Source organism: Periplaneta americana, chromosome 16 (assembly GCF_040183065.1).
Source record: "Periplaneta americana isolate PAMFEO1 chromosome 16, P.americana_PAMFEO1_priV1, whole genome shotgun sequence".
Taxonomy (NCBI): Eukaryota; Metazoa; Arthropoda; class Insecta; order Blattodea; family Blattidae; genus Periplaneta; species Periplaneta americana.
The window spans coordinates 20,490,609-20,506,154 of record NC_091132.1 but is presented as its reverse complement, the minus strand read 5'-3'; the positions used below and the strand labels follow the sequence as shown (position 1 = coordinate 20,506,154).

At 32.4% G+C, this 15,546-nt stretch overlaps 1 protein-coding gene across 6 annotated transcripts in view; it reads left to right on the top strand.

Moving 5' to 3' along the window:
• The window catches only part of MICU1 (Mitochondrial calcium uptake 1), a 343,655-nt gene extending 329,480 nt beyond the window's left edge, over positions 1 to 14,175 (top strand). For all 6 annotated transcript variants that reach the window (XM_069849135.1, XM_069849136.1, XM_069849138.1 and 3 more), the window contains 3 exons: positions 4,626 to 4,753; positions 4,843 to 4,932; positions 6,843 to 14,175. In XM_069849135.1, the coding sequence (XP_069705236.1) occupies positions 4,626 to 4,753; positions 4,843 to 4,932; positions 6,843 to 6,997 (373 nt within the window). In that variant the 3' untranslated portion in view covers positions 6,998 to 14,175. The remainder of the gene's footprint in view (positions 1 to 4,625; positions 4,754 to 4,842; positions 4,933 to 6,842) is intronic.
• Positions 14,176 to 15,546: the final 1,371 nt, after the last annotated feature.

Here is a 15,546-nt window from a genome sequence, read left to right as displayed (position 1 = left end):
GTTACTTTATCCTGAGGTATAGGAGCATCATTGTGTCCCCTCCCCCCTCCCCCAGATATACAAACTGTGATTATCATATTTACCATACTAGCCATACCCGTGCGCTCCACTGCACCCGTTAGAAATAAATATAAAGTAATTACATAATTAAAATAGGACATTTGATCCAGGGAACATTCGTGTTTGATAGAAGGATAAATCGTTTAATATGTTACTTAATTGAAATTGTATTAAAAAAATTAAAATGCGATCATTTTGATCCAGAGACCACGCATTCGGCCATAAAAATTATTTTTGGAAATATAGGAAACGAATGTATAGAATAGGCTATCAAGTTTTCTGTGCATAAGAAGCTATTTTAATCTTACCTGTCCTCGATTCACTCAGAAGTTACTGTAATAACATTATAGCATTATGTCCATCTAGAGAAACTACACTTTCCAATGGTGAATTAATAATATTAATTATACAAGTCGGTTAATTTAGCTTCCGACATTACTTCATACAAACACAGAAACATTCTCTGTAGGCTATGTTTCATAGCTTTCGATTGTTGTTGTCCAAGGCCCCTTATAGACGAAGTCATTTGTTTTTTATTTCATTATACCGCCTTAGCTGGCGTTGTTATTGTAATTTTGAAACTCATTTATCTCATTAAATATCGGTCCTATCAAAATTTTGCATAGAATAAAACTTATCGGAAATTATTTTTAAAGAAACTTTTGTTATATAATATTTTTCATGAAAATTAATAATAAGGGAGATATTTCGATTTATTTAATTCAAGCCCCCTTATAACCCCCCTTTTAAATAAAATATTTTCAATGTCATATAGCCTAAATTCTAAGTTACAACGAACTTAATTTATATTCCAATTTTCATATAAATCGGTTCAGCCATTATCGCGTGAAAAGGTAACAAACATCCAGACAGACAGACAGACAGACAGACATACATACAAACAAAAATGTCAAAAAAGCTATTTTCGGTTTCAGGGCGGTTAATTATATATATTAGGACCAATTATTTTTGAAAAATCGAAAATTACCAGAAAAATTTCGGCTACAGATTTATTATTAGTATAGATGCATTTAATAATTCAGGGGAGAGGCACTTTTTTTCATTTTCTTGCTGCTCTTGTGGAGCATACAAAATTGTCTTCCTACCGATAAACTTACCACATGTTGAAGTACACGAAAACATTATGTATTCCTTTTGAACAGAGTTATTACATTGTTAAAAGCATCATTTTCCTACCTCATACTCTTTGTAACCAGTTCTTTGTGTAACTGAAATATGAGCAAACAGTTTTCTTTCTAAATTGTAAATTCTTTTTGAACTCGTATATTTGGAGTATACCACTGAATATTTGTGTGGGAGTTTGTGTCGCTATTTTTTAATCTATGTTCAAGGAAAGCTCAGCAGACATTGCATTTTATACCTATTTCAAAAATAGTCTGTAACATATTCTCTTTATGAAGCTCTTTCTCAATTTCTCTGAAGGTGTTATACACACAAGACAGCTTGAAAAGAGTGTAATTAACCCTAAATGAAAATAAATATTTCGATAAACTTCAGGACACGGTTACCTTCCTTTCCCTCTTCCCCCAAAATTCTAACCTTGTCCACACAAAATAAATTACTTAGTGGTACTGGAGAGTGTCTTTTCGTAAGCATGATGATGTGCATTCGACAAACACAGACGGGTCTTTTCCTTTTAATGTTTTAAGATGAACTGTTGACAGTGAGGTTACCATATACTGAAATTTTCCCGAAATATTTTTTTTTATTTTTATAAGAAAGATCAAGGGTGGTCTACGGAGGGTTATCAGGTTTTCAGAATGCCTGTAAGAGACAAGATGAGGTCTAGCCTTGAGGTGTAATGGTTATTGCAAGAAAAATGCACATAATTTGAGAGAACCCCATATGCACATTTGAAGTCTGATGTAACTAGTCGGTGATGTATGCAATGGAGGGGGAAAGGGACTGGCCATCCTATCTCAAACATTATTTACTTAAAATTTATGAAATTATGCTTATATCTCCATTAAAGTAAGCTTAGTTCATTCTCTACAGTTTCAATGGCTACAGATTTCCTGGAAATTTGAAACAATTTGAACACTACGGTATATAAAACTAAATACAAATATTTACATACGGAATACTTAATCTTATTATCTTCTGGCTTAGTTGCTTAGTTGCCTTATGAATGGTGCCTTTTTGGTATCACTTGTGAGGTTCAGACCTGTCTTCGAACAGTTGACTAAACAACAACCCATATGCACACCATGCATATTATTGCCATAGTTTTGTACATACCCAAAAACACTACACTGAATTACTAATTAACAGCTAATTATATTAACTTACTTGGGTTTTAGATTTAAAAAACACTTGAAATGGTTTTCTGCCACTAAGTTATCCAATGAAATTACTGATTTGTAGTGAAAAATACAAATTTATATAAGCTGAATTTATCACATTATTACGGTTATTGATATTTTGTTAATTTTTAGCATAGCAAGGTTTAATCTATGTTAATTGCTTCAAAATATGAATGACTACTATGATTAAAATTTAAAGTACCGGTAACTTCGATCCCAACTTTCGTGAGCTCTGTGGAATGTTTGTTCCTCCCCCCCCCCCCACTTATTTTTCAAAACAGAAAATACCCTTTCCACATGCGCATTCGAATTTGAAATAGATATGCAATAGGATATCAGCGTTAACATGTGTAGGACTTCACTTAAATTGACCACAAATTTTGATGGAGAAGTTGAAGCTATGTATACATCCCTTCAAAATTTATTTCTTTGGATTCATTATTGCAAGAATATATTCATGTCAAGTGACCCTAAAGCTACAATACAATCAGTAGTATCAACAAATCAACCAAAAATTGAAAAAATAAAAAAAATCCATTCAATGATTAAACAAATCCAAAGTTTAAATAAAAGCATAGTTCTTCAGTGGGTTCCCACACATTGCGGGTAAGCGAAAATGAGAGAACTGACATTCTAGCAAAGAAAGGCACTAAAATTGAACAAAAGCAAAACTATAATTTTTCATATTATTCAATGAAACAAGTTATTAAAATGAAATTAAAAGTAATTATGATGTCCAGATATTAAATACTACAGAAAATTCTCATTGGAAAAATTTACTATAAAAACCGCATTTAATTCCTGACTTTCCGCATAAACCTGCTGTGACCATGTTCATAGTCCATTCATGGTGTAATTTCCTTCTGGGTCAAGTGCATGGTGACTAACTTAAACTTGTCTATTTCCCCCTCCCCCCCCCCATAATTAAATGACATTACCTTCAGCCATTTTGAAGGTAGTCCAAACATGATTCGTGGTACACCAGTTTAAAAGCAGTAAGCTGTATTTTAATGTGCCTATCTGGTAGAATGTAGAAAATGAAATTTGTTACAAGAAAGGAACAAACTGAGGTAGTATGAACACAAAGAACTCGGTATAAGATGTGAACTTCAAACGTTATTCTATGCATATGAACAGATCATTTTGGCAAAATCAGAGCTAAAGAGAGGGAGAAACTTGCAATCCCTTTCATTTTGGTGTGATTGTTATTTGACTTTTATGTTTATCAAAATGCTTATATAGCAACTAGCGTCGGTTAAAGAGCATTCACACATATTTGTAGCCCTGCTGTGGAGTGAGAACAAGGTGGTAGCTGTTTCATTGGCGTTTGAGGAAAGTATTAAAAACATTCAAAACAATAGCTTTCTCTCCTTTAGAGCGTTACCACTTTTATGTTTGTCCACAATACTTTGACCTGCTTCACACTCTGCTATAATGTCACAATTTTGTGGAAGGCTGTGTGATACCTTCTCTTCTGAATGACGTCACTGTAGAGGCGGCCATTGAATGTATCTGGCAAGATCTGAAGAGCCAAAATGAATATATTGATACATGTAGATGATTTACTGTTTTACTCGGCTATAAGATTCTCCTTTTTTCTTTGTTTTTACTTCCAAAATTGGGGGAGTTTTAAAGGTGGGAACTTCAATAAATCACTTGGTTTGTGGGGGGATTAAAAATACTCTTAAGACTCGTTTTTTGTTTGCCAGTACTCATTTTCAGTTCTTTAACATTTAGGTTTTCACAATACTAAAGTACAGTTTAAGACTGAATGCGCAAACAAATACAAACGAGTGATAGTTGAATGAGTAGTAGAGAGGGTGTAGTCAGAAATGGGGAAGTATGGCACTGCTATCTTTTTTAAGTATCGAAAAAGCAAAAAGAGGCCAGTGTTGTCAGATTTAGCATAATTGTAGTAAATAATTTGTCAATGTTCAGGCCTTTTTATATTGTATTTTGGCTTTCAAAAAAATGGGAGAATAATATAAGTAATGGAGTCTTAAGACAAGGAGAACTTAAACAGATTCAAAATATGATAAAACTTTAACATTTCACAGTATTAAAATATTAAAAGAATAATATAACTCCTACATGGCTGTACGGCAAATTTAAGGTGTATTTCAACATATAAACACTGTAAGGTTTTGAAGTTCTATTATTTTTCATATAAAAGAGCTAAAATGCAAATCCCAATCAAAGAAATAAACAGATTTCGTAAATTTGCTTATTCGTATGTTTCAGGTTCAAGGATAACGCAAAAGGAATAAGCAGAGATGATTACCTGAAGTTCTACCACTTCTTAAATAACATAAACGACGTGGATACAGCTCTAACATTTTACCACATAGCCGGTGCTTCCATTGACCAAGGTATGTTACTTAATGGTAATATTTTTCTGATATTTAAAATTTGTTATTTATCGTATTTTCAATTGCTGAGAATGGGTTTATTCTTTCAGCAACTCTGAAGCATGTTGCAAAAACAGTTGCCCACGTCGACCTCACTGACCATGTAATAGATGTGGTGTTCACCATCTTCGATGAAAATCGTAAGTTCAGATGCAGTGGCTATGTTTACTCACTCCCTTCTAATAATAATCAGGGATGTATTTCAGGCCTGGTGGACCCTGGCAGCGCCAAAGTACTATTTCTCGAGGCTGGGCATCACCAGGACATTTTTTTTCATATTGTCAAATTTTACATTTATAAAAATCCATATTTTTTTCATATTTAAACAACTTGATAGTGAGAACTACCTCGCAGACTTAACACCCTCTTCATCTAGATTCGAACCTATCTGTTTTCGTCTGTCATTCCATAAGTACTCTTGCGGAAAAGTGATGATGAAGACAATGGTGATGACGGAGACAACTACTATTGCTACTGTTGAAATCCAGAGCCAGGTCACTTTTTTTTTAGAAATACATCACTGGTAATAATCATTAGTATTTATATATAAAAACCAGCAATATGTATGTATGTAATTAGATATTAAAATATTTTCTATTTAATTATGATGTGAAGCATCGAGTCACGGTTTTTTAAGTTTGAAACAATAGTACCATGTCATTCAAGTGTGCGCTTCTTTTGACTGCTTTTATGAGTCTTGAAGGGAAAAATATAAATGTCTTCATGTAATTAGATGATACGGTATTAGGATCAAACAAAATGAAAACCTGCAAAGCAGCATTCAACACACTAGGTACTAATTAATTAATTGAGCAAAAAAGATAAAAAGTTCAAATTTAGCAAAAACAAAACATAATAAATAATACTGGTATATCTTGATTACACAACGTTTAACACTACATCACTTAGGAATATATTTTGATGATCACTTTCACGTGTTAAATATAAATTAAGTTTGTACGTACCTAGTTGACTAGTTTCATCTTAGTTGTAGTCAACTAGTTCTGAAGATGGCTTCTATTAAGCTGAAACTAGTCAACTAGGTACTTACAAACTTAGTTTACATTTAACACCTGAAAGTGATCATCATAAATGAAGGGTATACGGGAAAAAAGAACAATGTCACAATGCTGTTAAGGGTGATGTCATTATCTAATTCACTGTATTACTACAAACGTTAGAGTTATTTTTACCAAAAGTGGTAAATGAGAATTAAAACCACGGATACACTCATCATTTCCTTTTCAAGTAGAAACTCAATAAATTTTGCAGTAATATACTGAAATAGATCATTATCTCACCCTTAACGGAAATGTGACATTGTTCGTTTTTCCCGTGTAACCTTCAAATATATTCCTAAATAAATAATAACACAGTAGGCTACATCAATTAAAACATCGCTATATTCTCAACAGAAGGGTGTTTTGTGAGATTTTATATCTCATGGATGAAGATGAAGATGAAGACTTTATTGGCATTTTGGGGATTTCTGACAAAGCACATTTACATCTTAGTGGTAGTCACTTGCAGGACGTCCTTTTCAAGAAATAAGTGTAGGTAATAAAAAAATCAAATTTTTGGTCAGAGAACTTTATGAAAATTGACAGGGGGGAAAAAAAAAATAGAAAATTCTGTAGTAACCCTGCTGGACAAAAAATAGAATGTAGAAATGGAAAACAGTTTTACGAAAACATTTTTATCTTTTTATTTTAACACGAGTATTTTCCATGGATCAAAAATACAGTTTGTAAAAATTCGAGGACTGTGACAAGGTTGCTGTGATGCATATTCACTTGTAGCATAATCTTTGCATGTGTTGGTACTCCTGAAAAATTGGTTTATAGCTACCACAAAATTCACATTATGTTTCTAAGTGTCCACTGTAATTTATAGGTTATCCAAGTGGTTTTACAGTGTGCTACAAAGTGGCAGTTGTGTGTTAGTCATTTACCAATATTTCATTGTTAACATTACCGGTATAAGGTTCTGTTCAATGGAGTTTAGTCTAAATGAAAGAGTTCATTTAAGAATTTTTGTGTTTTTGTTGCAGTTGATGGTCAACTTAGTAATAGAGAATTTGTTGCTGTAATGAAGAACCGCCTTCTTCGAGGCCTGGAGAAACCAAAAGACACAGGCTTCGTGAAACTTATTCAGTCTGTTCTGAAGTGTGCCAAAGAAACGAAGCCAGCTTTGTTGGACATCTAGTTCGACCATAGCCCATATCCTTACGCTTTAAATTCTTTGTATAGAAGTGCATATAGTATGAATTGAAGTAGTGCATGAAATTCATTAGGGTTGATTGTTCTGATCTGATGGTTCTGTAATTGAAACTTTTTAATATTAATGCAATTGAAAGGAAAATCAGAAATAATTTTGTTTAAAGTTTATTTACGTGGAAAAACTATAATGTCCTGAAACAATACAGAGGTTGATCAGTAAGTCCAGTCCTGCAATAGAAAGGAAATATTTACGCTCATTTGTTTTTTTTTTATTATTATTTATTTATTTTTCAACTTAATCTCCCTTCAGTCAAATATACTTCACCAAACACTCTTATGTGCACTTTTATTTTATAACATTAATAAGAATAGTCCACTAAAATAGTAAACTTACTACACTTTATGCTATATCACGGCCTTGTTTATTATACAAGGATGTTTTCTTTGTTACAATCGATATATATGGCCTTTATCTATATAATATATTAACAAAAAAATATCAGTTTTATTAAAAATGTAAATACAAAACTTTTAAATTGAATCTCATTAAAACATTTAATTACACATTTAAAATTGAAATTAAATCAAATTGGTTAGGCATATTGCGTGTGAGCTTATCTTAAAGGAAAAGAGGTAAATATTTTATGGCGGTCACTCATACTTACCGAGTCAGGAAAGACATGTAAAATTGTTGGGTTATTTGAATTCTTTTGTTGCAAGGAGCACCAAACTCGTGTCCAATCCCTTAATGTGTTAACACCTAAAATGTGTTATCAATAGATAGTTTATTCAGATCTAAAATAGGAAAACAAGCTGAATGCTATTATGATTACATAATAATAGTAGGGTTTACAATGCCTTTTTTATATCAGTATGTCTTTTTGTTTCCCAACAGATATCCTTGAAAGACGATAATAATTCGATTAACTTTGACTGGGAATACAAATTAATGCTTCTGTACAATACTCTCTATGCTTCATTTTCTACAAATCTTTCACTATTTCATACAGAATGTCTTATAAATAAATAATTATCAAAGTTAGGTAATTTAAATTTGGCATCACCACATTCAAAATAACATCCAACAGTAGTGATGTAAACCCAGGGCTTCCCATTTAAAATTAGGGCTTACTTATTCACCCTCGTAATTGTCTCATTTCATTTGAAAAGAGCCTACATCAATATTCCAGGAGTCTCTCTGAAGAATGATTTAGTAACGTTTTTATGTTTTAAGAAATTATGCTTTTCTGCATCACAAAGTACATTTAGAAGGAATTTTCAGTTCTTTACGCTGTTTATTTTTACTGGAAGAAGGAGGTAATTTAATGGATTACATTCAAAGACAATATTAATAATAATGGCAAACGTATGCATAAATGCAGTGTGCCAGCAAACATTTCTTTGCTGCAAGCAAAAAATGTTCTGAGAACCATTGATCTGATATAATGGTGATAGTAGCAATTTAGGTATGCTATACCTGAAAAATATATATATATGAATGTTAATTCAGTTATATATCTAATCAAGTAATGGGTTATAATATGATCTTTGTTATAAGGTCTAATGGGATAAGCATAATCCAGAGATTGTATAATTTAATATATTAATGTTTTAGCTAGAAATTTAAAAATTTGAGAGGCGATATTTTTAGGTTCTTTATAAGTTGCAAAATTATCAATATTTTCCTTGACATAGCTATGTAGGAGGTAAGATTTGTTAATTAAAACACTATCTGTGGGTTATACAGTATTTTCCCAATCATTTGGGGGAAGTGTAACTCTTGGCATACACATTGATGGTGTAATTTGCTTCTGGGACAAGTGCATGGTGGCTAATTTCAACTTATCTAATTTTCTGTTTTCATAATTAAATTACATTACCTTCAGCCATCTTGAAGGTAATGCAGTGGCGGTTCCTCGGCGGAGGGAAGGGAGGAACGTCCTCCTCACATTTTTCTTCTTTTGAAAGTAAATATCAAATGAAATATATGCCTTGAAATTCGAGGAAAATTCGATAATTTTTAAGTTCCACAGCTGTAAGAAAACCTCGGTTGATCGAGTTTTAAACCATGCGCACTCATGTGCTGCTAGAAAACTGTGAGAAGGATGCGAGATTGTTTGTGTAGAGGAAAGTCAATCTATTCCTCCTTTACTGCATTTAACACACACAGACAACAGCGCGCTAGCGGCTAGAGAAAGAAGCAGAGTTTTAAAGCAAGTAAATGAACGGAGAGAGAGGAGATCCTCCTCTGAATCAGCGCATGGGCGGGAAATATAGAAACCGACTGGTCGTGCAGCAAGCTCGCTACCGCTGCCATCTAACGATGCTGCATTCAACCAGACTATAACACGTCATCTACGAGGAGACACATTAAAACAATTTTAACACAAAGCTATGAAAGACACTATATAAACTTTTTTTTTAAATTACAAATCAAAATATATTCATTCTACTTTATATAAGCTACATTCATGGTTTGAAACTTTCGAGGATATCTGAAAGTTGAAGTTGGATTTATATAAAACAAAGAGGAAGTAGTTCTAAGTTAGTATCGCAGATCTTTTTGGCCTCCGAAATTCACTTCCATTCATTGCCTAGGCCTACTAGATAGGGCAACAGCCAAGTTGTCAGTTTTGTACAAATATATTTGAAATTGAAAGTACTGCAAACTACATTATTTTTTACTTTAAAAAAATTAATCGGCCACCGGCAGCTTTGAACAATAATGGTAATATGATTTTACAAGAGCTGATATTCTTCAAAAGCATGTGATACTGAACTTGTGAAATATACATGTGGCAACACAGACCACGTGGGTGGGTGCAGTGTTCTCGCTTTCCTAACGGATTATTTCTCATTGCCATTTCCGTAAAACGGTTCTGGTTACGTGTTAGTAGCTGGTCTCTTCCAACACGTGTGATGCTGTAGTGTGCGTGAAAAATGCTGCGAGGTTGTGAATTTCCTTGTAATTGTTAATTTGTGCAATTATTCAACAATGAATGGAAATGAAAACATATTATATTTTGGACAATTTAGGAAACTCAGTTTACAAAAACAGATTATTGCTATACAAAAGGGAAGGCCAACCCCAACACTGCCTGGTCTTACATGTATGCATGTAGGCTAATTTGTAGCTTGTTTCTCTTAAGAAGGTGTCATTTTGCGCTGTTAACTTCTTTCCTCCTCTTAAGAAATATGCAGGAGCCGCCACTGAGGTAATGCAAACAAGATTCGTTGTACACCAGTTTTAAAAACAGTAAGCTATATTTTAATACGCCTATCCGGTAGAATGTAGAAAATGAAATTTGTTATCAGAAAGGAACAAACTGAGATAGTACGAACACAAAGAATTTAGTATAAAATGTGAACTTCAAATGTTATTGTATGCGTATGATCAAATCATTTTGGCAAAATCAGAAGATTAGTTACTAATGGCGCAAAATTGGATCTATGAAAATTTCTACTTCAAAAATCAAAGGTAGAGAAAACATATCCAAAGGATTTAAATTGTAATTGACAAAAAAAAAAAAATAAAATAGCAGTTATCTCAATTTGTATATTTAGGAATCCTGTTCTCAGTTGAAAAACATCTATGAAAAATTACAAAATTAATAAAAATTACAAAATTAATATTAATAAAATTAATAGTTTATTAAAATATAAACCTTAGTAAACAGACGTTAATTAACAGGAAATGATGTTTACATAAAGCAAGCCCTACATATTATATTAGGGATATCATAAGTAAGCAGGACAGACAAAAATTAGAAGCAGTGCAAATGAGATTTTTACGACCATTATTGGGATTTACGAGGCTGGATCGTCAGTAGGGTTGCCAGACTACGTTTTTTTAGAGGAAGCGCAAAGAAAGCTTGCCCATTTGACTGACGTGCAGAGAACAATATTCGGTCCTCGTGCCGTCATGCTCGTTACAGGGCTGCTATGAATCACGTAATGCTGATTACAGGGCGCATTCGAAAGCGCGGTCTTGAGCTGTTCGTATCGTGAAATGTATTGTGCAGAGCGGGTAGTAGAAGCCAGCTTATGCGTTACATATTCTGCGTTTTATCCTTCATATCAGGATTTTTATAGAGTTCAAAGTGTGTTTGTAAAATAACAGAGTTCTGTATAACATTCTATGTACTTAACAATGCCACCCGTTGGCTCTAAATTAGGAAGTGCTAATGAAACGTTACACAGTCAAACTAGGGAATTATTTATAACGTTTATAAATGTATGAAAAATGAAACAGGCTCTGCTCGTAACGTAAGGAGTGTATACAGATTAAAATAAATCGACCATAGTACCACGCTAGTTATCGGAACATTTTAATAAAATCACATAGTATTAGTTATTAGTATTTTATTACAACGTCAAATATCAATTATTACACGATCACATATTTCTTATAACATCTTTGTAATTTCATTCAGTGATTTTATATGTAAGAGAATTCGTGCTTCTGTATTTTCAACAATGTTATGTTATTAGGAGTTACTCTGCAACAAGGTTTAGGTTCCGTTACATGCTCTGTGATAAATCTCACTCGAAACATCAAGCCAGCAGACGACTGAGAACTGACGACAGTTTGCCAATCAAATCGAAGCGAGGTCGAGTGCACCCGAACATTTCCGAAAGTTCACGCAGCTTTCCGTGGCAAGCTCTTCTTGCGTTTACTCTACCTTAAAATAAGTCTTTCTTAATTTAAGATTTATCTATGTTTGTTCCGCGCAATATAAATTATTTTCAACATGGAGTGTATTAAGCCTATATGGAGAAATTTATTTTTATAATGCTGTGTATTGGCAGGTTGGCACTATTTAAAGAAATTGTTTAAAAAAACTAGATCTAGCTGAAGTTGTCATATTGGAATGTAACAAAAGTTCCTTCCAAATATTGCAAAGGAATTGGTTTTCTGTTCCGTATAACAGGCTCTAATGCCTACGTTGAAAGAATTTTATCTTTAATGATGTTCAGGTTGTGAGATATAAAAACTGTGGACTTCATAAAGGTTGAACTACAAGTATTTCTCAACTTCAGTCAGTCATGCAGAGAATTAATTTTATAGAATAAAAATAATATAAAATTACTTCAGGCTATCAAATCATCTGTGAAATATTAGTGAGGTCAGCAGTGCTTCGTGTTTTCCTAGGTGTGAATGTTTTCATGACATTTATACTGCAGTTATGTAGGCCTAACATAAATATTGGAGTGCAAGAGGTCAAATGACTTTATTGTCAAACGCCTGGCATTAGAAAACATATAGGATCTGTCATGTATTTTATAATGTTAGATAATTATATAAAATAGAGTTGAGAATGGTAATGGCCTTACACCTTAAGCAATAAACAATTTATTATATCATACTAAATCCCTGGACAATTCATATACCGGTACGTTTTTTTTTTTTTTTTCTGAAATCTAAAATTGGCACAGACACCTGAAAGAATGGATAGGGACTGGATTCACAAGTTGGCACTTAAATACAATCCCAAAGAAAGGAAAACTCTGGGACACCTTCGGCAAAGACGGAAAAATCTAGACAGAACAGGCCTAAGAAGACCTAAAGTGTAGAAGTTCGATGATGATGATGACTATTATTATTATTATTATTATTATTATTATTATTATTATTGGCGGCCGGGTAGCTCAGTTGGTAGAGCAGCTGACTACAGACTGGAAGGTCCGGGGTTCGATCCTAGGTGGTAACAGGATTTTTTCTCGTCAAACTTTCAGAACAGCTCCGAGGTTCACTCAGCCGCCTATAAAATTGAGTACCAGATCTTTCCCGGGGGTAAAAGGTGGTCAGAGCGTGTGCCGACCACACCACCTCATTCTAGTGCCAAGGTCATGGAAAGCATGGGGCTCTATCTCCATGCCCCCCAAGTGCCTTTATGGCATGTTACGGGGATACCTTTACCTTTACCTTTATTATTATTATTATTATTATTATTATTATTATTATTATTATTATTATGACGATGATGATGAACATAAGGCAAAAACTGTAAAAATAACTGTTCTATGAAATATTAAGAAAAAAACGAGATTTTTGTTATATGGATATTTAAATAAACGACACAACTCAGCGATCACATTAGCCCCATACCTTCAGGTCACACTTCCCTCAACATAGTAAAATAATCAGGGAAAGCTTAAACCATGCCTGGAATCAAGCTTACTATACAATATTTAATTCCCCACATTTATTGAATATTATTTCACCAAAGTATTGCCAAAAAATGTACACTATTAATTTTTGTAACTTTCTTTTTAGTGTCCACAGTAGCACGCACAGTTTTTGTAATAATAATCTCGAAGCTACATCTAAAATTTAAACTTTGATTAATGCACAAAATTAGGTATTGCATATGAACTTTTTCAGTTTAACACAGATTGCTGTATTGAATATGGAAGAAAGTATTGCACTATATTTCAACACAGTATAGTATTTTGTCCTGTTTGGTGTTTTTTTATTTTACGTTTTACATCTGGTGTCACATCTATCCTATTTGACCTTATAACTGACATTTATAAACAAAATTTTCTGTATAGAAGTAGTGCATCCATTGAGAGCTAGAGTTTGAATAACATTTGTCATATTACGAAAACGCTTTATCCTGAAAGAATACTGCATGTAAGAATGAATAAACGTCTTTTTTTTTAAGTATTTTCAGATTTTAAAATCGTATAATTTTTGTGCTTTAATTTCAAACAGGATTGTCCACGACACACATTTTTTACATTCACATCATTTTCCAATATGTAATTTTACATTTATATGACGAGATTCCATATTCATTTATGCCTCTACTTCATTTGTTTGCATTATAAAATCAACATTGTTATAATCCATATCTCATTTTCATTGATTCTGAATTTTAAATATTCATTTGCTTCATTTTATATTTCTGCCAAAATTTTCAGCACATGAATCTTCAATACACTCTGTAATGCGTGATGAAACGAGTTTTGATAATTTAATATTTATGTAAAATATATTGACATTTGAAGTCTGAAAGTACAAACAAGTATGCAGTGTAAATAATATGTAAATAAATTAAATAGAAGTATGTAAAGTTGCTTACTAACTATTTATGTATATTGTGAAATACGTTATTTCCCAGTAAATAAATATGCGATTTTATGATTACAATTGATTAATTTTGATATAAATCCTTTGATCTTATTATTTTCCATTCGAAGTTCCATCCAGGTAGCCAGGCTGCAAATGTTGTTCAGGTACATAGCCACAAGACTCTTCTTCAGTCTCAATATTTTATGTTATTTTTTAATTAATGTAATGTTGAATTTGCTGCAAAATATTTTCGACATAAATAAATACATCTCTATCAAAGGGTCACTAGAGAAAATTTTGATTATGGAACTGGATAACAGAATCAGGGAACGAAAAGTTTTATGTGTAATATGCCAAGTGTGTCGTGGTTTTCCATCTGGTCCGTTTTGTATACAGAGTGAGATTCACGAGGATTTACCGTCCCTTATGGAGCTTATTTCCGAATACATTCTGAGCAAAAAAAGTCGTATAAACATTTATCCTAATCTCAATATTTTCAGTTACACTAATTTGAAATTGTTAGTAAAATACCTTTTTTCTTTAGTTTTAAGGATAAAAGAACATTACAAATTGAGAATGAACTATTCAGAAGTGTCATTTCTTTAATTGGCTAGTGTTCTGAAGCTAAAAAATAAGTTGTTAATTGCTTTCTACAGATTTTGTTTTTCAATTTTTAACTAAAATTTAACTTAATCATTCTTACACACTTATCACAAAAATTATTAGAAATCATACGACTTTAGGAACTTGATTCTTTACAGTTTAATTGTGCAATCTAATGTACAGTCTTAAAGAATTTACAAGAGTGGTGTGATTTGTAACAATTTCTGTGATAACTACGTAAGAAAATGTAATTTTGTAGTTAAAAATTAAAAAAAAAATCTGTATGAAGTGACTATGGAATTCACAACACATTTCTAGCTTCAGAATATTAGCTAATTGAAGAAATGATACTTAGTATAAGTACCTATAGAATTTGTTGGGAAAATCGCGTGATTTCCAGTCCTCTGTTTGGGATCTTACAAACTGTGTAATGTTTCCATAACAGCAGATAATTATTTCTGTTATACACGACCATATTAAATCAAATATGCAGCCATCAGCCTTTTCATTAACATTAACAAATTTCTCATTGCAAATTTGTAGTCCATGTATTATAGCCTAAATATACTTTTGATGCTTAGATTTTTCCATATACAGGAATAGATCTATAGTTTAAAAAATTTAATTTTATTAAGAAAATATTATGCTATATTTAAAATCTTATATCTGTTGTGCATGATAAGATTACATTAAAAACGCCATAAATTGTTATTTACATAAATAAGAGAAACAAATTGCCGCACATAGTAAACGTTTTTATTTAATTTTTTTTGTCTTACTATAAAATACCATAGTTCCATAGAAGAGTTAGTACTATTTATTTGTCTAGGGTTGATACCCTAATGATTGGCGTA